A 26228-nucleotide genomic window follows, 5' to 3' on the forward strand; every position below is an offset into this window, starting at 1 on the left:
CTGAACGATATTTTTGCTTCCCAAAATTTGATGAGTTCACATGATCATGCAAATCTTTTCCTCCAGTTCGGGTTCTCGTTAATTTTCCTGCTAAGGAGATGAGAGCAATTAAAGATCTTAATGTAATTAATGAAAGTCAGCTGAAAGGAAGAAGCTGCTCATTTAGTTGTCTCAAAGCTTTTTAAAAAAGACTTCCAAACCCATGCATTTCAAAGTAAATCCTGGTCAAGTGAACTTGGTCTCAAAAGATTGTACTCAGAACATTTCCTTGAGGTTAAAATAAGGAATTCTAAAAGATGTGTAGAGATAGGAAAAATTCAGAACTGAAAACTAGTCCTGCATATAAGAGCAAATTTCACGGTTGAAGTTGCAACTGGATTGAATCCAATTAATAATTATGGAAATAGTAGCTCAGTATCTGGTAGGCACATAATGCATAATTATATGATTAAAAATGGTCTGTTTTAGGCTGGCTATTGTTAAATTGAAATCTAATTATAGTTTTTATGATTTTAGGGGGAAACATTTGGCTAGTTTGCTCAAGCCTTTCTAGAGATCATTTGCTCTTCATACCAGTTTCACCTGTGCCACAGAATTTGTTTGCAAGCAGATGCAACAGTGATCTTAAAATCAACCCTAAGTTAGAGAAAAGACATTTTAATGAATGTCTTTAACTAATAAAAACATGCAGTGCTGTTCTACATTTCATATTTGAAAAGAAGATAGCCAAGGAACAATTTGGTAAATTATTTTTCATTGAAAGGCATTCATATTTTAGGAATATTAAATTGTGTCATCTTAATTTACAAAAAATCGTGGTGTTCAGATACAAAACATGATAGTATGTGGCAAGACAAAATAGATTCAATTTTCAGTAATTGGCACCAGTACAGTAATAAAGCAATTGCTAGTTTGCAAAAATATGGGCTCTGAAATTTCTTGCACTCCTGCAGTGTGGATTCAAATGCTAAGTTAAATATTTATGAAGCTGAGATTTCTATAATTGATCATTGTGTGATTTATACAGGATAATTATAATTAGGTTGAGAGGGATTTTAAAAAGGCAGCTTCCTGGTATACTGGGCCATTAAATAACACTAAGCTGCCAAAACAGAAATTAGGTGGGAATACAGCCACAGAGTTCAAAATGCCTGTCCCATACCTGATTTATAACAAGTCTTGTTACTTCAGGACATAGTAATAGTAGTAGATGATGATCTGTAGATCAGTCACTGCCGTGTTTCTTAGATTTTCTTTTTCATTTTTTTATTTTGTTTCAGACCTAATTTAACATAAACAAATGCAATGACTTTACAGATCCAATGTATATAAGAAAAGAAAAAAAGTTGCAGAAGGTGCAAAGGTTAATTAAAAATGTAATGATCGCATTTGCTGCGACGGCGCTATTAATCACACTGCAGCAGCAGATGTAGGTCTTACACACCATTTACAATAAGATGTCTCATTTTTTGAAAGGTTTGCTTGTGCTCTGCACTGCCTTTGCATTGAGGAAATGAATGCTGGTATAGGCAAGGAAAACCCCTGACATGGAGTTAAAGTTGGGACCTCTTTCCTATGGAGGAGGAAATTAGATAAACCATGTATTGCCAAGACCTCAGATGCTGCTAATCATACAATCTCCCTCCAGAAAACGTGTGCCTAATGTGTAATGCCTTGTGTTGTAGTGGCGAAGACAAGGCAGGTGGCATAAATTCATCATCCTGTAACCTAATATCTCTGAAACAGTGTGTCGGAGTGAGAAAATGGACTCTCAAGAGTCAATATGTGTGTCTGAATGTAATTTTTACCACACCAACTGGAAAAGACGAAAGGAATCTTAGAGGATCAATTATAAGGGTCACAACCATGTATTATCCTATTGGCTATAATTTCCATGTAGGCTTTAGTGGAACAGGACATGAATTTGGGAAGAAAAAAAGAAAGGTAAGCCCAGAGGGGCCTGAAATGCTCCTGTGAAGATCAGGAACCTTTTCCCCATTTTATTTTGCTGTAGCGGCACTTTAGAGCGAGGCCAAGCAGGAGAACAGTAGTTATGTTAACATGGTAATTAATCAAGTCGGAGGGAAAGAGGAAACAAGTTGTGAATTCAATTCTGCAGTAATAAAAAGAAATGCAGAAAGATACCCTGTAAATTGGCCTGGATTTATAAACAACAGCACCGGTGTCTAGTGAACTTTCTGGGTAATAAATCACTTCTCATACAAGATCTATATTTTCATATTCTCTACTGTTTCATTCCACCTGACAATATGCAGAAATGTATTTCCAGCTCCCTTGACTTATTTGGCTCAGCTCATTTTGGACGATCTCTGGCCCTAGTGTTTCCAATAACACAGTGTCATTTTCTAAGGAAAAATAATTAGAGGATCTCGGCTGAACTCGTGATCGCATTCCACACCACAAAACTGGTCCCTTTGAGTCCACACAGTGCATGGATTGTATCTGGGGTGAGTAGGGATCTCTGCTCTAGAGGGATTTCAAATGTGAAAAGGTTCTTCAGTGCATAATTCATTCCTGATGCTTCTGTGGTATTATATACGGGAGGGACTGGCTAAGGTCAGGGTGGAAATCACTGGTGCAGTAATGCAGGGAACAGTAGCCTTAGGCTAGATTGGTTGGCATCGTTTCTAAGGGTCTTTGCTAAAGCTTTGTATTATAACAGTGAACTCTGTAGTGATGCCGGGGCTCGAGCCGAGGCCCAGCTCCTGGATTGGCTTTAATTATTACCATATTTGTCAACTCTTTTGACACTCAGCCGAAAAAGAGTACTCGTCTAATGGGATGAGGGCCGATCCCATCTTGCTTTAGAATGTGGAGATCTCACTCCTAGGAGTGGGCTTCTCGTTTGGTGTGAAGCACAAGGATTCTTTGGGTTTTCATTACGAATCGGGATTAAACTCCGACGTATGCAAACAGGAAGCTCAGCGGGTTGGGTTAATAGACTTTTCAGTCAAGCCAGAGCTAGTGCTGAGGCAGAGAATAATGATTCAGAATGGAGTGCAACAATGTCACAGAAAGAAATGAGTAGACTGCTAACTATGCGGCCATGTCGAAAACTTAAACCGTAGCCGGTTTCCAGAGTTTTTAACATAATGTAGCTGTCAATTATGTTGGAAAAGCATCCTATTTTCCAATCTCAGTCATCGAAAAAGGAAGTGATGGCCACCTTTTGCAGTCCCAAACCATCTACAGAGATAAAGAAAAATCAGTGTTGGGTATTATATGTAGAAGGGCTGGGAAAAGACTGTTCTACTCTCTAAGAGTGGGATGAAGTCTATACATGGTTATTTTGGAGCCAGACTCTGAAATGAAATAGAAGCTTGTAGTTTGAGAGCAATGGAATGAATTAATAGATTTCCTCCGCCACTCATGACTGTGATGGAGTAAATATGCCAGTGTTAAGAGGCACTTGGCATGGGTCTGTACTCAAGCCAAGTATTTATTGGCCCACCAGCTGTATCCTGGCCCTTGGTGCTTAGGATATATCATCGTCCACCACATGCTCATATTCAGTAACAGAACACACACGAGGGAGGGATGGAGGCAGTACTTTTTTTGAAAGTTTTCTCGTCCTAAACTACATCCATGCAACCGACTCATACTTCGGTCTCATCTGTCTTGCCACTGACACATCATCCATATCCTCCCTCTGGCTTGGAACTCCTCTTTCATATATGACAAACCACCACTCTCCCCACCTTTGAAGGCTTATCAAAATCACATCTCCAAGAGGCCTTCCTTGATTCAGCCCTCTTTCCCCCTACTCCCTCTCCCTTCCGTCTCACCTATGCACTTGGATGTTTAGAAACCTGATATTCAGCCCACTCTCAGCTCCATAGAACTTAAGTACCTATGCAAAATTCATTTTAATGTTGGTTTCTCTGTCTAGACTGAAACTCACTGTGGGCAGGGAATGTGTTTACCAAACCCTTTCCTCCCTCTGACTTTGCCAACACCCACACTTTGCCCAACACGTTATCCCCTTGTGTCTTACAAATCCATAACCTTGGCATTATCCTTAACTCATCTCTCTCATTCAATCCACATATTCAGTCTGTCTCCAGATCCTGCCGGTTCTCGGTTCTACCTTCACAACATCATTAACATCTGCCCGTGCTTCTCCATCCGAACTGCTGTTATGCTGATCCAAGCACTTATTATATCCCACCTTGACTATTGCATCAGTCTCCTTGTTGGCCTCCCTGTCTCCTGCCTTTCCCAAGTCCAGTCCATATTTCACACTGCTGCCCAGATCATTTTCCAAAAAGAAAAACTGCCCAATCCACATCTCCCCAACCCCATAAGAACCTCCAGTGGTTGCCCATCCACATCTGCATCCAACAGAAACTCCTTACCATTGGCTTTAAAGCACTCAGTCAACTCACCCCATACCACGTGTATTTCCTACTACAGACCAGCCCACACTCTTCATTCTTTTAGTGCCCTTTTTGCTTTCTTTACCTCACTCTATCTCACCATTGATGCCTTTCCCACACCTTCCCTCTAGTCTGAAGCTGCCTCCTCCTCCATATCCAATAGGCCTCTGCTCTACCAACCTTCAAAGCCTTATTAAAATCACATCTCTGCCCAGAGACCTTCCCTAACTAAGCCATGTTTTCCCCAGTTCCCTCTTCCTTCTGTGTCCTCTCTTCACTTGGATCTGTATCCTTTATTCACTGCACCCTCAGCCCTACAGAATTTATTTACATATCTGTAATTTATGTGTTTATATTAATGTCTGTCTCCCCTCTAGACTCTGTTTCTTGTGGACAGGCATTATGTCTACCAGATCTGTTGTACTGTACTCTCCCAAATGCTTAATACTGTACTCTGCACACAGTAACCCCTCAGAAAATATAACTGATTGATCATACTCTCCCAAGTGCTTGGTACAGTGTTCCATATACAGTAAGTGCTTAATAAATAGCATTTATTGGTTGAGTGACAAGAAATGAGTCTCTTGCAGAAAAGCATTGTGGTCTAGTGGAGAGAGCACAGGCCTGGGAATCAGAGAACCTGGCTCCTATTCCCTCTCTGCCACAAGCCTGCTGTGTGACCTTGGTCTAGTCAATTCACTTCTCTGTGCCTCAGTTACCTCATCTGTAAAATGGGGATTAGGACTGCGAGCCCCATGTGTGCCATGAATTGTATCCAACCCGATTTATTTGTACCTACCTCAGCACTAAGTACCTGGCACAGAGTAAGCCTTTAACAAATACTATTTAAAAAAAGGTAGATGTGACCCGTATTGGATTTGCAGAGTGATACATTACATCTAGCAATATTGTGGAGGGAAACCAGAACCGAATGTGCTCGTTAGCCCAGAGATAGAGAGGCCCATGAACTTGTCAACCACGGAAGCAATTGATTATGTTCAAATTCGTATTCAGCCCAAGCACTACTGAAATGTTATGCTTATTCGGGTTTTATGTAGGATCCATAGCCAACGCATACGTTGTGTGTTTCAATGTGAGAATAAAGTTCACCATTCTTAAGTAAAAATAGGTAGTTTGGTTGTAAGTAAAAACATGTATTTTATCAGACACCTGTAATTCTGAGATCTTAGAGAAATCAGATTGAAGGCTGAATGATCTGATTCAGTGACCAGATTGTGAGTTGCTTGGAAACTCTGTTTTTATGCAATTCATTGTGTTTGCCTTCAGTTTTTTCTTAGGAGTTGCAATTTACCAATAGATTCGTATCTGTCTCTCAGGTTTAGAGAGTCTTTTTGTGGTATTCTGTGCTCTGTCCTAAAATAACCATAAAATCACTTTGTAACCATGTAGTAATTAGCATGTGTTAGGCATTTATTATTCTTGGAGCATCACACAGCAGTTATAGTGGCATTTAGCAATGTCATTTTATATACTGAGCATAAACAATTATGCAATTACTTATTTTCCAATTTGTCCCTATTTCAGTTTACAAACCAAGTATTGTTATCATATTTAGTTATTGCTGTATTTGTGCGATTCAGATAGACATGTGCTACTACCACTCACTCCGGGCTGCAGAGGAGGCAGTTGGTTCAGAAAAAGGATAATATTGTCAGGGAAGGTTTTGGCCCAATATGTATATTAAATAGTAAAATTTTAAGAAGGTAGAGCAAAAGAGCCCTCTCAGCGAATCATTCAGATTTCAGGTCTTTGGATCGCTAGCCCTTTTTCTCTGCCATTGAATTATTTGCCTTGGGAAGATAAAAGAAAAATGAAGCTCTTGATGGAAATGAGCCAGGTTCCCAAACTAAATCCGGTGCCTCACGGAAGTTGTCCCTTCTTCTCGTTTTTGCAGTGGAGCCGGTCATTTCCAAGGGAAACAACTGCTTGGATGCAGCCAAAGCCTGCAACCTGAACGATACCTGCAAGAAGTACAGGTCGGCATACATCACGCCCTGCACCAGCAGCATGACCAATGAAGTCTGCAACCGGCGAAAATGTCACAAGGCCCTCCGGCAGTTTTTCGACAAGGTGCCTCCGAAACACAGCTACGGGATGCTCTTCTGCTCCTGCCGGGACGTGGCCTGTACCGAGAGGAGGCGACAGACCATCGTGCCCGTGTGTTCGTACGAGGAAAAGGAGAAGCCGAACTGTTTGAATTTGCAGGAGTCTTGCAAGACAAATTACATCTGCAGGTAAGGCACTACACGGCGGCGGGGGCGGGGATGAGGTGATGAACGAGGGGGCCACGAGAACTGTTGGAGCCTTTAGGTTTGCCAAGATTTAGAGTCACGCACTCCGCCAAGGTACAGGGGAAGCTGGGAAGGAGGTGGGAGGCGGGGTGAGGAGATGGAGAGGGCTGGCTGTCTTTACTGAGTAGCTGAATGTCTGTACCGAGTTTACCGGTTCCTGCGTGTTTCTTCTGAAACCGTTCCAATGCCCCTGCTCAGGGAGAGCATCTCCCTCACCAGGAAAACCACACAACTCTTCTTCCAAATGTTGCCTTGGGGAGCCTTGATTTTCTGATTCGTGATGGGATGGGATGCAATTTGCATGACAATCACATGGCTGATTTCTGTGGTTGTCGGCTTCCCTGTCAAGCCTACCAACCTCAAAGCAAAGGGAATTACTCTCCTACATGACACTACACTTCCCTCCCCCCTACCAACTCCCCAGGTGTGACAGAATGCTTTGGTACCCACCCCCCCGACCCCTGGCACCTATGGCCGAGCAGAGGAAGGCATGCATAGGAATGCAAACCCACCAGCTGATCCTGTGACAGACTCCCTGAGCACTGCTGAGGATCGCTCGGTTCTGAGTACCAGGGCCTAGAATTCAATTACCATATTGTGCGTTCCATGTGGGTATATTAATGAGGAAGGGTATGGCTCAGTCGGATGGTGATTTCTTCAATGGGCCGTAAGAGCTCAGCGAGGATTCTCGACCTAAAATGTGCGCAGGGGCCTAACAGGAGTCGCGCTTTCCAACTTTACTGTATTCTACTCTGCCAAGCGCTCAGTACAGTGTCCTTTACACACAGTTAGTGCTCAATAAATATCCTTGACTGTTTGATTTCAGTTTATCCGGTAACCACGTTGAACCCAATGTATTTTTCCTGCTTCCTTTTAATCTTTTAAGGAATTGTGGTTTTGCTCTGTGTGAAGATCCAGTTCTACTGCCCCATAGCAAGCATGAGGCCTCGTTTCTGTGTCTAGCCTTTAGTGCCTCCTCCATTCCCCCAGCTCCTCGCTCTCTCTCATGCTTCTTGGATGCAACCCATAAACTAAGCATGCACTTTTTTTCTAGAACTACTGAATGTGTAATAGGTTTGATTTCTAGCTTCTGCCTAGGCAAGGTCTTATTCTTTCTTCAAAGAAGCTATAGCAAGGTCACCAAAGAGAAACAAAGCATACTTTAGCTGTGGGAAACACCATGCACCCAGAGCTCAGTTTTGGGTAGTAGGAACACAAGAGAAAAACATGAAAGGTTTGTTGTTCTCTTATAAATTAGAATCCTGATGGAAGGTCTTTTAAGTATTTTTAATGGTATTTGTAAGCACTTACTATGTGCCAGGCACAGTTCTAAGCGCTGGGGTAAATATGAGCTAATCGGGTTGGACACAGTCCCTGTCCCACGTGGGGCTTACAGTCTTAATCCCCATTTTACAGATAAGGTATCTGAGGTACAAAAAAGTGAAGTGACTTGCCCAAAGTCACAAAGTGGGCAAGTGTCAGAGCCGGGACTAGAACCCAGGACCTCCTGACTTCCGGGCCCATGCTGTAACCACTAGACCATCCTGCAGGAAACGTGTCCACTAACGCTGTTATATTGTACTCTCCCTAATGCTTAGTACAATGCTGTATGCACAGAGGGCACTCAATAAATATGGTTGATTGGTATTTATTGAGTGCTTACTGTGTGCAGAGGAATGCACTAAATTCGTGGGAGATTATGTGGAATAATGGATAGTGCATGGGCTTGGGATTCAGAAGGTCATGGGTTCTAATTCTGGCTCTGACACTTACCCGCTGTGTGACCGTGGGCAAGTCGCTGAACTTCTCTGTGCCTCAGTTACCTTATCTGTAGAATGGGGATTTGAGACAGTGAGCCCCAAGTGGGACAGGGACTCTGTCCAACTCGAATTGCTTGTATCCACGCCAGCACTTAGTACAGTGCCTGGCACATAGTAAGGGCTTAACAAATACCATCATTTATTATCATTATTACAGTACAACAGAGTTGGTAGACATGGTTCCTGTCCACAAAGAGCTCGCAGTGTAAAGTCTGATAATTAAATTGATTAAAAGAGCATTTTTGGGGGTGTGGGCTCAGATCAGATATCCATTATAACACAATGATGTGGCTCTATAGGGCTTTACATGTACCCCAGGTCTGGGAGTATTCCTGAAGATGGCTGCATGTTGTGTCTCCCTTATTTTAGAAATAGTGTTTGTACTTCCATTCCCTATTTCCTCCATATTGTAGAAGTAGCTTGTGCTGGGCAGGTATCGTGTCTACAGAGTCTGTTGTATTGTATGTACAGTGCCAATCACTGCACACAGAAAGTGTTCGAAACTACCATTCATTCACTGATAGCTTGACTGACCTCACTCCTCCCCACCCTCAGAATCCTCTGTAAATTCCACCTTCTCAACCACCCTTCCCTAACTAATTTTCAGTCCCCCGAATCTTATGAAACTTTCATCCTTTTTTTGCCCCGATGTATTTTTAGTGATGTCCATCCCTAGCATACGTGTATATTTGAGTGAACATTCAATTTGATTTATTTTATTTTGCTGCTGCAGCTTGTGACTATTTCTATGGCAGTCTCTTCCATAAGAGTGTAAGCTCCTGTGGGTCGGGAGTGCATCATATGCTTCTGCTGCATTTCCCAAGAGCTTTATAGAGTTCCCTGAATTCACCTAGGGCTAGGTAAATATCCTTATTACTACTGCTACTGTTCACTCATTCATTCATTCAGTCGTATTCATTGAGTCTTTACTGTGTGCAGAGCACTCTACTAAGCGCTTGGGAGAGTACAGTATAACAATAGACACGTTCCCTGCCCACAACGAGCTTACATTATAGAGGATGAGCTTACAGTCTAGTACTATTGCGACTATCATTCAACTAATCAATGATATTGGAGTGCTTACTGTGTGCAGAGCACTGTAGGAAGTGCTTGGGAGTGTACAATATAACAGAGTTGGTACACGTGTCCTGCCCATATCATGCTTTCAGTCTAGAGGACGAGCCTATTACTACTACTACTAGACCCCCATAGAATTCTCCAGGTAGGAGGTCTGTAACAGAAGAAAGTTAAGTTTAGATCCTTAAATCCTCTCTGCTCTGCTCCAAATTCCTCTTTGAAGAATTGCGAGGGCACTTCTTTTGAGAGAGAACTGTGAGAACATTTGTAAAACGTTTTGGAGTTCACAGCTGTCTTGCGCTTCACCTCGAGAATGCACTCTTAGAAAAGACAGAATCCATCTAGTGAATGTAATGATACAGTAAAAATGAGATTAACAGGACTGGGGAAATTCATGAAATTCAGAGAGGCCAGCCAATCATTTTTAAGAGGTAGGCAGGAAGAAGCCATAACTTAATATTACAACCAACTGTATTTCACTATCTAACCTCCAGGCTTGCAAAAGATGCCTCCTTATACGATGTATCCATTTTAATCCTTAATTCAAAGCATTCACTTATTTCCCTTAACAGATCTAACAGTATCCACAACCAGCCCAGCCCCAAAATCTCCCCTGTGTCCTCAGTTGGCCTTTTGAAGTCTTACACCCAGAATTCCTTCTTCCCCGGTGGGTTAACATCCATGTGACACTAAGCATATACCTTTCTGATCCCATCAGGACAAGGCAGGTTTAAGCATCCTGTCAAAAGAAGCGTGGCCTGGGGGAAAGAGCCCAGGCCTGGGAGACAGAGGACCTGGGTTTTAATTCCGGCTCTGCCAACTGCTTGATGTATGACCTTGGACAAGTCAGTTAATTTCTCTGTGCTTCAGTTTCCTCAACTGTAAAATGGGGATTCAATACCTGCTCTTTCCCTTATTTAAACTGGGAGCCCCATGTTGGACAGGGACTGTGTCCAACCTGATTAACTTGTACCTGCCCCAGTGCTTAGAACAGTGATTGACATGTAGTAAGTGGTTGAAAATATACTAATAATAAATGATGGAGCAAGCAGGAGAGGGGGTTTAATGGTCAATGTAAGGGAGCGTAAGGGAGGAGAGGCAGGAGGACCACTGAGAGGTCTGTGCTTGGGAAGTCTTTCAGTGGCTACTTGGTAAATCATGGAGAGATCCTGCCTGCCATTTTTTTTCTTTAGGAATTTGTTAAGTGCTTACTGTGTGCCAGGCACTGTATTAAGCATTGGTTGGCATCATTGATTCTTTCCTGGATTCTTCTGGCTCTCTTCCCAGGGAGCAGAAAGAAACATCGGACCTCCTGGCACGTGTTCACAAGTTTCTGATAACCAACCAGCCTCACTGCCACATCAATAGAAAACTCCCCCAGTCGTCCCAAACCAGCTGTGTCTCGGTGGTCTGCGTTCCACGTTTTGTCGATCTGTTCTCCAAGCAGTGCAGCCTCTTTTAAATAGCAGCCCCCCTAGCCCTTGGCTACAAGCCCAGCAGACTCCAGCTGCAGGTCTCTGAAGCCGGTCTTGCTTATGCAACCAATAAATCAGTCAATAGTATTTATTAAGCACTTACTGAATGCAAAGCACTGTATTAAGCAGGGTAAGTGAATACTATAGAAACACAAAAGGAGTGTTCACTAGAATGAGACACACATCTCCTGCCCTAGACTGTGAAGCTCTAGACTGTAGATAGGGAATGTTTCTTCCAGTTCTGTTATCTTGTATTCTCCCAAGTGCTGAATTCAGTGCTCTGCACATAGTAAGTGCTCAAAAAATACAGTTGGTTGATGTATTGCTCTCCAGGAGTTTGTGGTCTAGTGGAGGAGATGGACGAACCCAAAGTGGGAACAGGAGGAAAAAATGAGATACAGCTGATAGAGAATGGGAAAATGAATACATGGACTATATAAATTGATAATCATGTGTGATTATGTCGGGATGAAATGAAAAGGGAGGTTGGAAATCAATCAAGAAATGCCTTCCTTAGGAGCGTGTTGTCAGAAGGGAGTTGGGGGCTGTACATGGAGGATTTAATGGGGAAGATGTTCCAGGTGTGGGGGGAAGGATATGGGCAAGGAGTCAAAGATGGGAGAATTGAGAAGCAATTACAGTAAAATGTTTAATGTGGGAGGAGTGGAGAGGGCGAGCTGGGGTATACTGGATGAAGAGAGTAGATACCCATTTAGTGGACCTTCTGCCTCAGCAGCAAAACTTGCTTCTGTATATATGGGGTCACTTCCTTTCCATTACCAAAAAAACACTTCACTTACTCTCATATATGCGTGCTTTCTCTTAATCTCTCTTTCTTATATCAGTGGGGCCTGTCATCCCACCCCTACAGAGAAACAGTGTGGTATAGTGGGTAGAGCATGGGTTTGGGAGTCAGAGGACCTGGGTTCTAATATTGCTTCTTTGTCTGCTGTGTTAACTTGGGCAAGGCACTTAACTTCTCTGTGCCTCAGTTACTTCAACTGGAAAATGGAGATTGCGATTCTGAGTGCTATGTGGAACAAGGACTGCTTCCAACCAGATTATCGTGTATATACCCCAGCGCTTAGTACAGTGCTCTGCACATAGTAAGCGCTCAGTAAATACTATTGAATGAATGCTTAGCACATAGTAAGTGCTTAACAAATACCAAAAAAAATCCTCAGCAGCAGGGAGTAGTTGAAATTTCAGCCATCAGATAAAGATCTGCTGTCTCCCCTCTGCCCTCATCTGCTGTCTCACCTCGTCTTCCGCTAAACCCCAGCAAATTTCATTTTCATTTTAGCTGAGAATTCTGAGGGTCACTTCAGAAAATAATTCATTGCTCTACATGAAACTTTTAGTGAACCAGGAAAGTGGACCCCTGAGGTCTTCTCAGCCCTGTTTACTAGTTGCCAGACACGAATCTTCCCTTCCTTCACAACAAAAGTGGGCTAGAAAATCAGGGCTAAGGGAGAGACCCTTGTAATTATGCAGTCCATGCTGTGATGGTCCTGCCTAGGGAACCTGAAAGGGAAAACAGTAAGTTTCCTCCCAGCCAGGTGTATTAAATCCTCCTGGAAAATGTGATCATGAGGAATAGGGTTGATTTGACATCTCTGACCAGATTTCTGACAAAGAACTGAAAATTGTGGACAACTGTATGTGTGTTGGAGGCATCTGTGTTGATTCCACAGTGTGTTAGTTGAATTTATATGTCTTTGATCGATGGGTTTTGCACCTTGCCTTGAATATTTCCTGGGCAGGTGTACTAATAGTTTCCCAAAGCACTGCCCCATTGTACCGTTATTTAATTTATATTTTCCTTGCAGAATCCCAGCCTTATTACTCCCAAGTACTTCTTCATGATGTGAAGGAGAATGCCTTTTAAGTAACTAGGTTAGTTAATGGCGTTTGCTGTCATCAGATTCCGTTCATCTCTCCTGCAAATGTATGCCTTGTATTCACCAATGCTCAAGCTGTATTGGGCTCAGGTTTTGTGCAGAGCCACAACTGGAATCAGTGGAACCTGAATTTCTCCTGATTTCATATTACAGCTCCTTTCAGTCCTCCACCTCATGAACCACCAACATAATGATACAGATTTGTTTGCCTGATCTCAAAGGGAGGATACGATAAGTGGAAACTGTTTATAAAAATATCTTCAAAATACCAGGCTTCAAAATTCTTCATCTACATCCTCCCACCACCAGCTGTCAGAACCGCTACACCTCATCATGACACCTCACGTTAATAATAATAATTGTGATATTTGCTAAGCGCTTGCCAAGCACCGTGCTAACTGCCGGGGTAGATACAAGATAATCAGGTGGGACTTAGTTTGTATTTCTGATTTTTCCATCCAGCACATGAGGATTTTGATTTAGTTTAGATTTTTCACTGAAAGATGGCCAGATTATACTGTTAAGTTCATTGAGATTTATAGGGAAAGATGAACCATGATATATTTCTTGTGGGGGATGCCAACTAAAAAGTCTCACAAGTTGACTCCCTCTGATACAATATTACCCATTTCCTGCCAGTGCCTATCCATCACCAGCTGAAACCTGCCATAACAGGATTTTACTTTAATTAAAGTAAGTCCATTACAAGGGTTCTCACCCTGATTCAATTATTTTGTTCAGAAATTAACATACGGAGTCACTCCTTTTTATTTTTTTGAAATGCCTGGACCATTTGCCTAAGAGAAGCAGCGTGACTTACTGGATAGAGCAAGGGCCTGGGAGTCAGAAGGACCTGGGTTCTAATCCCAGATCTGCCACATGTCTGCTGTGTGACCTAGGGCAAAATCACTTAACTTTTCTGGTCTCAGTTACTTCATCAGTAAAATGGGGATTAAGAGTGTGAGCCCTATGTGGGACAGGGACTATCTCCAACCTGGTTAACTCCTATCTACCCCAGATCTTAGTACAGTGTTCGGCACATAGTAAGCGCTTAACAAGTACCAAAATTATTATTATTACTTCAGGCTATTAAGAGACCATTTTAAGTCATTGGAATGGCCACATGCTTCCTGGTCTCTTAAGTGGTCCGAGAGATTTTTGTGCCTCCAAATGATAGTGTACTTACTAACGACCTTCAGAATCAGACCCTTCTGGGATTCAGAGCCAGGTCATTGTTTGCCAGCATTTGGATGTACTTGCTAAAACCAACGAACAAAATTTGAAAAGGGAGAAACAGCGTGGTCTAGTGAAAATAATACGGGTCTGGGAATCAGAGGACCTGAGTTCTAGTCCCAGCTCTGCTCTATCACCTTGGGCAAGTCCCTTAACTTCTCTGTGCCTCAGTTACCTCATCTGTAAAATGGGGATTGACTAAGAGCCCCATGTGGGACATGTATTGGGTCCAACCTGATTAGCTTGTATCTACCTCAGCGCTAAGTTCAGCCTGGCACGTAGTAAGCATTTAACACATGCCATTAAAGAAAAATAAATACCATTTGTGAATACAGCAAAGCTATCACCTGACCTGAATGTGTGGCAAACACACAGCTTAGAGCCCACAATAAAATCTTAGGTAGATTCATTTGTCACCTTATTTTGTTTTAAATTAATTCATTCACAAATGGAAGTCAGCAGTTGGGCAAGGCAGACTTGAACCGTGGAAGGACAGATACAGGAATATTAGAAAATATAAGGAAATATTTTCCACTTCATTTAAGCAACTTTCCTTCAAAGGATTACCCTCCTATCAATGCTGGGTGGCCCATTTTTGATGTTACACAGCTGCACACACTACCCCTGGTGCCCTTTACTGAAAACCCACTTGACTCCTTTATGAGGGCATTCATTCAAGTCAGGGGAAGAAAGAGAGTTCAGTGATAACTAAAACTGCTACTTTCTTCTTTGCAGTGAACATTCTTCATGTTTGATAAGTTAGTCTTCTGAAGGGTACCACCATATCATTTGATAGCCTTTGATATGTGGCCTTAGTATAGCATCTAAATAGCAGCACCTCAGATCATCCTAGCTTTCTGGTGACTTGCACTGTGAATCAAGCCTAAACCAGTTGTAACTTCCCCTCTCTTGTCTTTGACTCTTTGGTATCTGTCCTTTCAGCTTTGGGGGGTGGTATGTGATGCCGTCTGTCAGTTGTTGTTATATCCTATAAATCCAGACTAATTATGGTGCCCTCCATCCCTTAGATTTTTCTTCTCCTAAATTGCCTTATCCCTTGCCAGTTAGCAATCTCATGCCTCACTGTTCACACCTTTTCTTTCACTTGACTCTCCCTTTCAGGACTAATGGCCTTGAGTTAGAAGATTGTTACTTTCCTTGACTGGCCTATTTTATATTTTCTGTAAGTATTGCTCTATGTGGCACTGGGCCTTCACAGCCACTGTAACGTGTAAAGAAAGATTGAATCTCTTCCACAGATTCCAATTTAGAATGAGTATGAGAACTGAAAAACGGCCATATTTATCCAGGAATGGGCATGCGTGATTTGGGAATTTAGTTGAGATCAACTCTTCGCAGTTGTGAGTGAACGAGAAGTCCAATTCATCTTCCTTTCTGTGGTTGTAAGCTCAACATCCTCATCTCTGTTTTGTTTTACAGTCCACTCCTGGTTTCCTTTTTTTTTTCCCCTCCTGCCCCACTTTCACTACAATTTCAGCAGTGGGTGAGGGGGCTAAAGAAGTTGGGGGCTGCTGCACTGGACCCCCTCATCCCTCTAGGTTGTAAATTCCTTGTAGGTAGGGATCATGTCTGCCAACTCTGTTGTAAAATGATAGTCATTTTAGGTAATAAAAGACCAGGAAAGTAATGAAAGTAAGTATAAATGAATCAATTCTTGTTAAAACAAGAATACAATGAAAGAATGCTATTTTCTATTCAGTTGCTACACTTGACACAAGTAGACAAGTTTGACTGGGTTTGACTTTTATGGAGAAATCCAAGAAAGCTATACTTGATTGTTTCTAAATTCAAGGGCTCTTTGAGCTTCAGTAAGTGAAACAGTGTCATTTTTAAAGATGATTCCTTTGCAGGAAGTTAATATTATAGATTAGAACCATCTCTGAAAATGTGAGCCCCACAAAGGCCAAGAACTGTGTCTAATTCCAACCCATGTATTCTCTCAAAGCGCTTGGTACAGTGCTGTGCACACAGTACGTGCTTGATAAATGCTACTACTTACTACTGCCTGTTTTCCACAGTGAAAATGAGAAAATAACTCATTGAAGAAATTTATGTACTCTTGTGTCTTATTTTACATACTTTGCCTTTCAGTATGCATTGCTTTCCCTAGACTTTTTTTTTAACGCTATTTAGTAAGTGCTGACTGTGAGCCAGCACTATCGTAAACCTTGGGGTAGATACAAGATAACTGGGTTAGGCACAGTCCCTGTCAACACAGGGCTCCCGATTTTAATCCCCATTATATAGACGAGGTACTGAGGCACAGTGAAGTGACTTGCCCAAGGTCAAATAGAAGACAAGTGATGGAGACAGGATTAGAACCCAGGTTGTCTGACTCCTAGGCCTGTGCGGGAATGACTTGTTTTGCTTTATACCCAACAGCTTGTGTTGTTGCCACAGAGAAAGGCACACTGATTATCTCCTCTGACCAAGGCAACATCTATAGAAACCTGTCCTTCCTCTCATTCAGAGGGAAGGAGGTCATCCACACCTTCTCAATTATGTAGCAGGTGATTGGTCTCAGTTTATCTGGCCTAACAGCAGGGCAGAGAAGCAGGGGCAGTCTAACTTGCAATGGTGGCCTCATCGTTGGGAAAATGTGACACTCTGCAACCCAGCAGACCCCCTTCCCAAATGACATCTCCACCATTAGTGCCACCCCCATGAAGGTGCAGTGGAATTTGCTTGGTACATTTACATTTCTTAGAAATATTTTCAGCCTGGGGCATGGTGATTTACATTGAGATTCAAAACATTAATTATGCAAGAAACTTTTTATGTATCGAGGAGAAACTGTTCCCCTAAACCATTCTCATAAAGCAAATATCACTTTGAAAAGTAATTACTACTCTGGGCAGGAGCCAACATTTGCTGCCTTGGCCACTATAATACTCTCCGTCTCCTCCCCTCCTCTCCCTCCACCCTCCCCAATCATCCATATAGCACATGCTATTCCCCCAAAGCTTCATTTTTCTGAAATGAAGGTTAATGAGGTTTAAGTGTGGAAAAAACGATTTTCAGACCAGGTAACTTCTCCCTATAGCCAACAAATATTCTTACTTTTCAAGCTTTAAGAGGCTTTAAGACAGAAAGGCATAGAAACAGATTTTGGGTTCAAATTCTCATTCTTAATGTTTATTAAATGCCTAGAGCCCTTAACAAAACATATAAAAGATTTTCTGTTAAAGCTCTGAAGCCAAACAGAACTGAAATGTTAATATGATTGTAGCAATATTACTAAACTTTCTAAATCACTACTTTTTTTCTTCAAGCACTTTAGGGAAATTGTGTAGAAAAGAGAACAGTGTGAGATTCAAGGAGCGTACAATCTAGATGCATTCTTTCCATTCACTGCTACAGAGCTTCCATGCTTGGAGCACCTGATTACCAACATACAGAGAAGGAACCATGCAGTAAAGTGTTAATGGATTTTGCCACCTCAGAGAAGTTTTTGGTGGTTTTATATGATATTGTTTAAACTGTATAGCCTTTGGGGAAACATCAAGATAATCCTTCTAGGCTTTTCAGATCTATAGACTCTATTAGTGCTCTGGGGCTCAAAACAGTGAACATGTGAGAATGGGTTCCTTCTAGATTGATATGACTCTGAAAAGACCTGAAGGTGTTGTGTAGTCCAACATTTCCCTTTGTACGCTACTGTGAGGAGCTGGTGGAGTAACTTCATTTGAGTCAGTTGATTTCTCCCCTCTCTCCTGTAATTTCTGAATTTTGTAGCAATTACAGTGGGATTCATTAAATCATTGTATTATTAGAAAAGGAACTGTGTTCAGGCAACTCTGCAGCTGAGGTGGTAACTGCTAAAATCAGAAATGTTAGGGCTCCCAATATAACATTATTTTGGGCCTCAGGGGGGAACGCATTAGAGTAATGGTCTTTCATTACAGGTTGCTGTTTCTTTGGAGGCAGGCATGTTTTTGGAGTTAGACTCTGAACATCAACCTTAGTTTTTCAGTATACAGATCATTGGCCTTTGATCTCTTCTTATGAAAGTCTGTGAGTCCCTGTTCAGAAAATCCCATTCAGTTGTTTTATCATTTTTCCATAATTGAAGGAACAGCAGAAGAGCCAAAACTATTTTCCTCCAGAATTATTTTTTTTAAAGCTGCAGGATCAATGGTCTGCAGTTCTCTTTAATGTGTAAAAATCTGGTTTAATGATCCTCATCTTGCCCTTTGTTCTCTACTCCAGAGGTTCTGGGAGATGAAGTAGTGTAACCCTGGTGCCTTCACCATGCCTGGGGGTTGGGGCAGGAGGGGCGGGGGTCCGACAGGAGGGTACCAGACTCAGGACTCCTTGCTGGCTCGATCCGCCACCCAGATTTTTGCAGCATTTATCCAGGGTGCTTCCCTGGACAAGCCCATTAACAAGCAGGACTTGGGTGAACCTTTTTAAAGAAAAATACCATGCTATTCCAGAATGTACATCTGTTGCTTATGGCATTTTCAAGTGCAGTCAGAGTGGCACTGTAGTGGTAATCCAGATCCCCAAAGCTCACACCCCCTGTTAGATTGAGTGATTGACAGGCAGGGTGGTAGAACCCATTCAAAAGATGAGACAGCAGTCAGAAAGAATGAGCTAATTAGAGGAATATTTCAGTTGCATGTGACTGCCTTTCTACTTCAATGGGCAAGGATTCTTGTACCACTCAATGCATGCTTCACCATAGATTTCTGAATCATTCAGAGAATTTCAGTGACACTTGGGGTTTTAAGCATGTGGCATATTTGTATTTGGGATGTAAAGAAAAAGGGTACATTTGAAAAGGGCCGAAGAAATATTTGATTCTGCTGAATGCCCATTCCTCCGCATCAAGCAGATCACTGGCTTTAAAACACTCAATCAGCTCTCTCAGCCTACTTAAGCTCTCTTATCTCCCACTATAGCCTAATCAATCAGTGGTATTTATTGAGTGCTTACTGTGTGCAGAGCACTGTACTAAGCACTTGGAAGAGTACAATACAACAGGGTCGGTAGATATACCACAACAAATTTACAGTCTAGAGGAAGTGGCATGTACCTAACCCACAAGGATCTTTTACTCTAATTGTGAGTGCAGACACTGGAATATATATGATACTATTAAAACATAAATTGAACAAACCCATAAACACAAGTGGTCTGTCATTTATTGGAAATCAACTAAAAAAAAGCCCAAAAGAACCCTCAATTCTATATTTGCAAAGCTAATGTTGAGAATAGTTAACTGAGACCATTGAAGTTATGAAGCTCATAGGGAACCTCAAGGTAAATGCTCAGTGGCCAATCCCATATAACCACCTTCACATGTCTAGGAGCATCAGTCATTCAAAGGAATGGGTTTTTATAGATCTGCTTCCACTGGGCAGCGTAGGTGAGCCATAAATTCCCGATCTAAAACAGCCCTGGTACTCAACATTTTGGGGGAGTTGTTGTGTAGAAGGGCCTCCTGTTGATGAAGGAATGTGAATTAAGGAACCAAATAGAAGAAGTTTGGCCAATGTCATTTATCCTTGCGTGAATGCATGCATTTCAACATTCATTCCATCATTCCTTCTTTTCCTCCTTCCTTTCCTCCTTTCTTTCAGTTCTGCTTCCTCCTTTCCTTCGTTCCTTCCTTTCTTCTTCCATTAAATTATTCTTTCCTTCATTAATTTATTTCCTACCTTTACAGCTTCCTTTTGTCCTTCCTCCTCCCCCAACCCTCCCTCCCTTTCACCCTCCCACCTTCCCTCCCTCCCTCCCTTCCTCCATTCATTTCATCTAGGCAATATTTGAGATCATTTAGATTGTGAGCCCCATGTGGGACAGGGACTGTGTCCAACCTGATTAATTTGTATCTACCCCAGTGCTTAGAAAAGTGCTTGACACATTGTTAGCACTTAACAAATCTACTACTACTACTTCATGATAATAATAATAATGTTGGTATTTGTTAAGTGCTTACGATGTGCAGAGCACTGTTCTAAGCGTTGGGGTAGATACAGGGTAATCAGGTTGTCCCACGTGAGGCTCACAGTTAATCCCCATTTTACAGATGAGGTAACTGAGGCCCAGAGAAGTAAAGTGACTTGCCCACAGTCACACAGCTGACAAGTGGCAGAGTCAGAATTTGAACCCATGACCTCTGACTCCCAAGCCTGGGCTCTTTCCACTGAGCCAATCTGTGTACACTATTGTTTCCTCCTTACTGTAATTTATTTTAGCGTGTCTCTCCACCCAGATTTTAAGAATCTTAAGGGCCGGGATCCGATCGACTCATTCATTTTATTGTACTCTCTCAAAGTGCTGTGAACACAGGAAACATTCAGTAAATGCCACTGATTGATTGGAGGACTGAATATACTACTGATGGGATTCCATTTTAGAGAGTTCTTAGTGCTCTGGATTATTTGCTGTTTTGTGTCCAACCGAGTATATATTTGGTCTAAAGAGACATTTGAATTTGGAAAATGCCACAAAGTTCTGAATATGCGATTTTCCCACGTACCTGGCAGTTCCTGTTCTTATCAGAAGACATCCCTCTTCTCTAACATGCTTCAGATAAGGTGAGATTGAATTGCTCCTGAGAGTTTTAGCTCTGTTGCAGCCTACTACAAATAGCAAAGGCCTGTCTGCAATAATAATATCAGTATTATTAATAATGATAATGGTGTTTAAGTGCTTACTGTGTGCTAAACTCTGGCCTGGAACGCCGCCCTCCTCTTCAGAGCCTTATTGAAGGCACATCTCCTCCAAGAGGAGGATGATTGGTTAGGCTTTACTTTGCTCCTGTCACGTTTGGTTCTGTTCCCTATTCCTCCCCTGTAGAATACGTACCAGCCATCTGCTCTTAAGGGCTACCTCCCTTCTGGGGTAGAAGGGAGGGGAAATTATCCAGTATAAAAGAAATTTGCAGTCCAGTAGAATTGCCTGTGAATCTTTCTGAAGTCACAACAGATATGACTTTTAACATCTTAAATTTGCAAGCCTTGTTAAGCAAGAGAATGTCAACTAATTCTCTCATTACACTTTATTGAATCTAGTAAAGATCATTTATATCTCTCTCTGACTCCAAGGAAAATTTCTTCTGCCTATCTACCCCAGAATAACTGAGAAAAAGTCAAGATTTAAATCTAAAATTTGAGAATGATGGATTTTATTTGCAAGGCTTGGGTTGGCATTTCTCAGTTTTTGCTATATTTATGTGTTTTATAACATCTAAAACTATATTTTCAAAATACTGTCATTTCAGAGTCATCAATACATTTTAGTTTTAAAAAATCACACTATAAAGATGCATAATAAGGAATGTAATAGGAATGGTGAAGGTATTTTGGTGCAGTATACCAGATCCCTATTGGGGTACCATATCCTGTTCGAGTGAGACAGTGTGTTCTTCTTTATGGTATTTGTTAAGTGCCTATCATGTGCCAGGCATTGTACTAAGGTCTGGGGTAAATACAAGCTAATCAGGGTGGCTAATATCCATGTCCCACATGGGGCTCATAGAGTTAATCCCCATTTTATAGATGAGATAACTGAGACATGGAGAAGTGAAGTGACTTGCCCAGCATCACATAGCAGACAAGTGGCAGAGCTGGGATTAGCTCCCAGGTCCTTCTCACTCCCAGGCCTATGCGCTATCCACTAGGCTATGCTGCTTCTCTTCTGCTTGTCTCTTCTTCTTCACTGTGTTGAAGAGTGTGAGTCTAGGAATCAGAGCTTGGGTTCTAGTCCTAACAATTTCACTGGTCTGTTCTGTGACCAAAGATGAACGACTTTGCCTCTCTGTTCCTCAGCTTCCAGACTGTAAACTTTTCAAGGGCCATCTCTTTTACTTCCCTTGCCGGACTTAGGACAGTACTTTACACCCAGAAGATACTCAAAATTCGTGATTGAAAAACTGAAAAATGGGGCTAACAGTAGCTCCCTCTCCCTGCCTTTCAGGGCTGTGGGAATAAAATGAGAGGACTAATGTAAAAAAGTTTTGGAAATACAACTCCTGCAGATATTCAAGGTTAAAAGGAATTAAGTTTTTTCAGTAATGAGAAGGGTAGACTATGGGGTGATAACACAGGTTTAAATTGGATTAAGACGAAGTTTTGATCTGGAAGGGTGTTAAACAGTAGAATGCAATACCTGAGAGAAACGATGAAATTTCCTTGTTTGCTTGGGATAATTTAAATGTGGTCTTCTCTGAAAGCAGAGTGTTTTCTTTGATGCCTTTTCTCTGAGCCCCTTTCATTTCACAGTGCTAAACAAGAGGTGCTTTAGTGGCAGTCTTGAGCATTGTCTATATGAGGAGAATTAGTCACCGAATGGCCTCATCCAGGACCATTATATGGCAAAGCAGACTCGATGACTGATATATCAAATGTGTTTTAATAGACTATCCAGGAAAACACAGCCTGATGAATGCAGAGAGATATTTGTTCATTTTGGAGTCTCTCTTGGCCTTAAAGCAGTCAACATAAAAGACATTTCCTTGGGTGTATTTACTGTTGAATATGATTTTCCTCGTTAAGACTGCAACCCTATCAAAGATTGATAGGTGATCTTACATTCATATGTTCTGCTTAGAGTATATTTGCTCAACTGAAGGCAATTAACCATTCAAACAAGCATTCTCCAATCCCATTCCTCCTTGCCTCTGTGTTCAGAGCAGGAGATTTAGGTTTATTTAATTTGCAGTGAGTAAATTAAGATTCAGTGGAATATTCTTTGAGTGTCTCCTTTCTTAGCAGTTCAGCCTCAAGTACTGTCATAGACTCTTATCACTTATCCTGTGTTTCAGTGGGGATTGTGAGTGTATGTCTGAGTTTTATTTTTCTTCTACATCAAGGGAGCACAAACAATTGAAAAGAGCCCAGTGGCTGAAGGACTGGGTCCAACTTGCTTTTTTCATGGTATTTGTTATTTTTTTACTTTTTTACTATGTGTCAAGCACTGTTTTAGGTGCTGGGGTAGATCAGATTAATCAAGTTGGACAAAGTCCCTGTCCCACATGGGGCTCGTAATCTAAATTGGAGGGAGGAGAATTTAACCCCCATTTTACAGAAGAGGTAACTGAGGCACAGAGAAGTTAAGTGGCTTGGCCGAGGTCACAAACAAGCAACTGGCAGAGCCGGGATTAGAAAGAACCCAGGTCTTCTGACTAGCAGGCCAGTGCCCTTTCCACTAGACCTGGTTGCTTCTCATTGCAGTATCTTGGTTGTCTCAGCTCAGTTTCCCTAGCTGAAAAAGTAGATAGTAGCATCATATCCACCTTGTTGTCATCCTTCTGCAAATATTGTTTATAAGCACGTCATGAATTCAAGCCTGGAACAGAGATCATCAAGCTTCTCCTATGAAAGTCTGATCTTATTGACACATGGATGTGAAACAGAATTACCCTTTGTCTGGGAAACGTTCCCTGATCCAGCTAATGTCTGTTGGAATCAATCAATCAGTGGAACTTATTGAGTACTTACTGTGGACAGTAAACGCTAACTGGTAAACCTCTTGATCATGTTTGCTTAAGTAGAAACCATGGCCAAAGAGAGACACATCACAATGGGAGAAGGTGAAGTTTCAAATTAGGAAATAGTAAAGCTGCAGCAGGCTCCTCTAAGGTCATTTTAAGCAGCCCCGGCTCTTAGGCTTAGCTTTCTCATATCCTGGATAAACAACCTCAGATTCTTTTCATTTTTTTTTAAAAGCCCATTGTCTCCCCCTTTAGTCAATTTTTCATTCTTCTCAGGGCCTTCTCAGGTTTTCTTTGTTCTAGATACAGAACTCTAATATCACAGAACTCTAATATGGACCTGACCACTGTGAAGTGTATATGATGGGGTTTCTACTTGTTCTTGTGTGTTGGAATATGAATAACTGGGGCCTTATTTGCCCTTTCCCGACAGTGTCCTATGCTCCAGTCATGGCTAGTGGCTCTGCAAAATCATTGGCTTATTTTCTAATTCCCCAGCAGATTTAAGTACACCTCCTTTTTCCTTAGGAGCTTAAATGTTTTTGTATTCTAAATTTGGTTTTCCAGCATTCCACTGCAATTGGAGACTTGCTGTGATTAATCATGCACATTGGATCTGTAGCAGATGTACTTCAGGGAGTTAACAGGCCATAAAGGTACCATTTGGGTTCTTTTCAGCCCCAAATGGAAATTTCAAGTCTTGTCAGAGATTTGGGATGAGCAAGTCTAGGAGTCTGACTCAAACAGCTGGGGATGATCCTCTTCCCACTCCTCCAAAAACCATCCCCTCCTCTCTTTCTCCCCCCCGCCCAAACCCCCATGGAGGGGCACTTATAAAAATTATTGAATTTTAATGCTCTTATTTTTACATCCAAGGAGGCTTCCCTAATCCCTCATTTCTTCTATACTCCCTTTTCCTGAAGTCTCCCTTTAGGTTTTTGAAGATCCTGCCTTCCTCCACCCCAGCCTTCTCCTTTCCCCTCTCCCTCTATCTCCTTTTCTCTCTCTCCCCCTCACGCTGTTTCTACATCCATCCCTCCCTTCCCCTTTCCTTTTTCACTCTCCCTTTCCCTTTCTCAACCTTTTCTCTGCTTCACTTTTCTTTCTTCCATTCTAGTCTTTCTACTTCTTCAAAATGACCCTGTTAGACTCTTCCTGTCACCCAGAGACATACTGCATAGTAGTTTGAAAGCTTTAGGATAGCTTTGTCTTCTGAAAATTTCCAATTTCCAAAATGATATAGCCTACAGAAAAAAAAATACCTGGCTCTAGAGGAACCACTTAAAGTTTGAAAGGTATTTTCTTACCACATTCCATGCTTTGCAGATTTGCTTTGAGTAATGATTTTACTGATAAAAGTCAAAATAACTTACATCCTAACCCAGTAATATTAAAAAAAGTTTTCAAATTTAGCAAACATATCAGGAAGTTGACTAGGGAATCAGTGGAGTCACTTAATCATGAGGAAAAGATATACTCAAGCATTTAAGAGCTCAGTCAATCAACTATATTTATTTAGTCTTACTGAGTTCAAAGCAGCACTTGAGATAGTACAACAGAAGCAAACCACAATTTCTGTGCCCCTAGGGAGCTTATCTTCAATTACTGGAACTGGATCATCCTCATGAAAATTTTGAAAAACTCAAGAGGCCAAGTTGGAAAACTCTTGCTAAATGTGTCACCTATTATTACATATATATGGACACTGTATTGGAGTGTTATCTTTGTAATGCCCTTTTAGAAAAAAAGTCCACTGGTGATCCTGGGAAATAGAGACTGAGGAGTCTGACTTTTCCATCTGGAAAATTAACAGCATTTGAAAAAGATACAGATCATTGTAGCTTTACAAGGAGTGTAGAGCCAGACCGACCATTGGTTCATCCAATCTGAATTTGAGCTAACTTTACATATGCATCATTCATTCAATAGTATTTATTGAGCGCTTACTATGTGCAGAGCACTGTACTAAGCGCTTGGAATGAACAAGTCGGCAACAGATAGAGACAGTCCCTGCAGTTTGACGGGCTTACAGTCTAATCAGGGGAGACAGACAGACAAGAGCAATGGCAATAAATAGAGTCGAGGGGAAGAACGTCTTGTAAAAACAATGGCAACTAAATAGAATCGAGGCGATGTACATTTCATTAACAAAATAAATAGGGTAATGAAAATATATACAGTTGAGCAGACGAGTACAGTGCCGAGGGGATGGGAAGGGAGAGGGGGAGGAGCAGAGGGTTAAGCTGCGGAGAGGTGGGGGGGGTGGTAGAGGGAGTAGAGCATCATAAAACCTTTGAACCATCAGTTAGGCTAAATATCAAACTCCTGGAGAATAAAGAAACCAGCAAGGGCCTTGAGACTGTAAATTTGGCTAGACTGTAATCTCTTCTAGACCTTAAGCTCCGTGTGCGGTGGGAATGTGTCTGTTTATTGTTATTTTGTACTCTCCCAAGCTCTTATTACAGTGATGATGATGATAGGTATTTGTTAGGCGCTTACTATGTACCAAGCACTGTTCTAAGCGCTACGGTAGATAGATACAAGGTAATT

The 26228-nt window shown here is 41.7% G+C and overlaps 1 protein-coding gene across 2 annotated transcripts in view; it reads left to right on the forward strand.

Moving 5' to 3' along the window:
* Positions 1 to 26228, forward strand: part of GFRA1 (GDNF family receptor alpha 1) — a 203779-nt gene that overhangs the window by 120087 nt on the left and 57464 nt on the right. For both annotated transcript variants that reach the window (XM_029080570.1, XM_029080571.1), the window contains one exon: positions 6313 to 6652. In XM_029080570.1, coding sequence (XP_028936403.1) covers positions 6313 to 6652 — 340 coding nt within the window. The remainder of the gene's footprint in view (positions 1 to 6312; positions 6653 to 26228) is intronic.

Source organism: Ornithorhynchus anatinus, chromosome 16 (assembly GCF_004115215.2).
Source record: "Ornithorhynchus anatinus isolate Pmale09 chromosome 16, mOrnAna1.pri.v4, whole genome shotgun sequence".
Lineage (NCBI taxonomy): Eukaryota > Metazoa > Chordata > Mammalia > Monotremata > Ornithorhynchidae > Ornithorhynchus > Ornithorhynchus anatinus.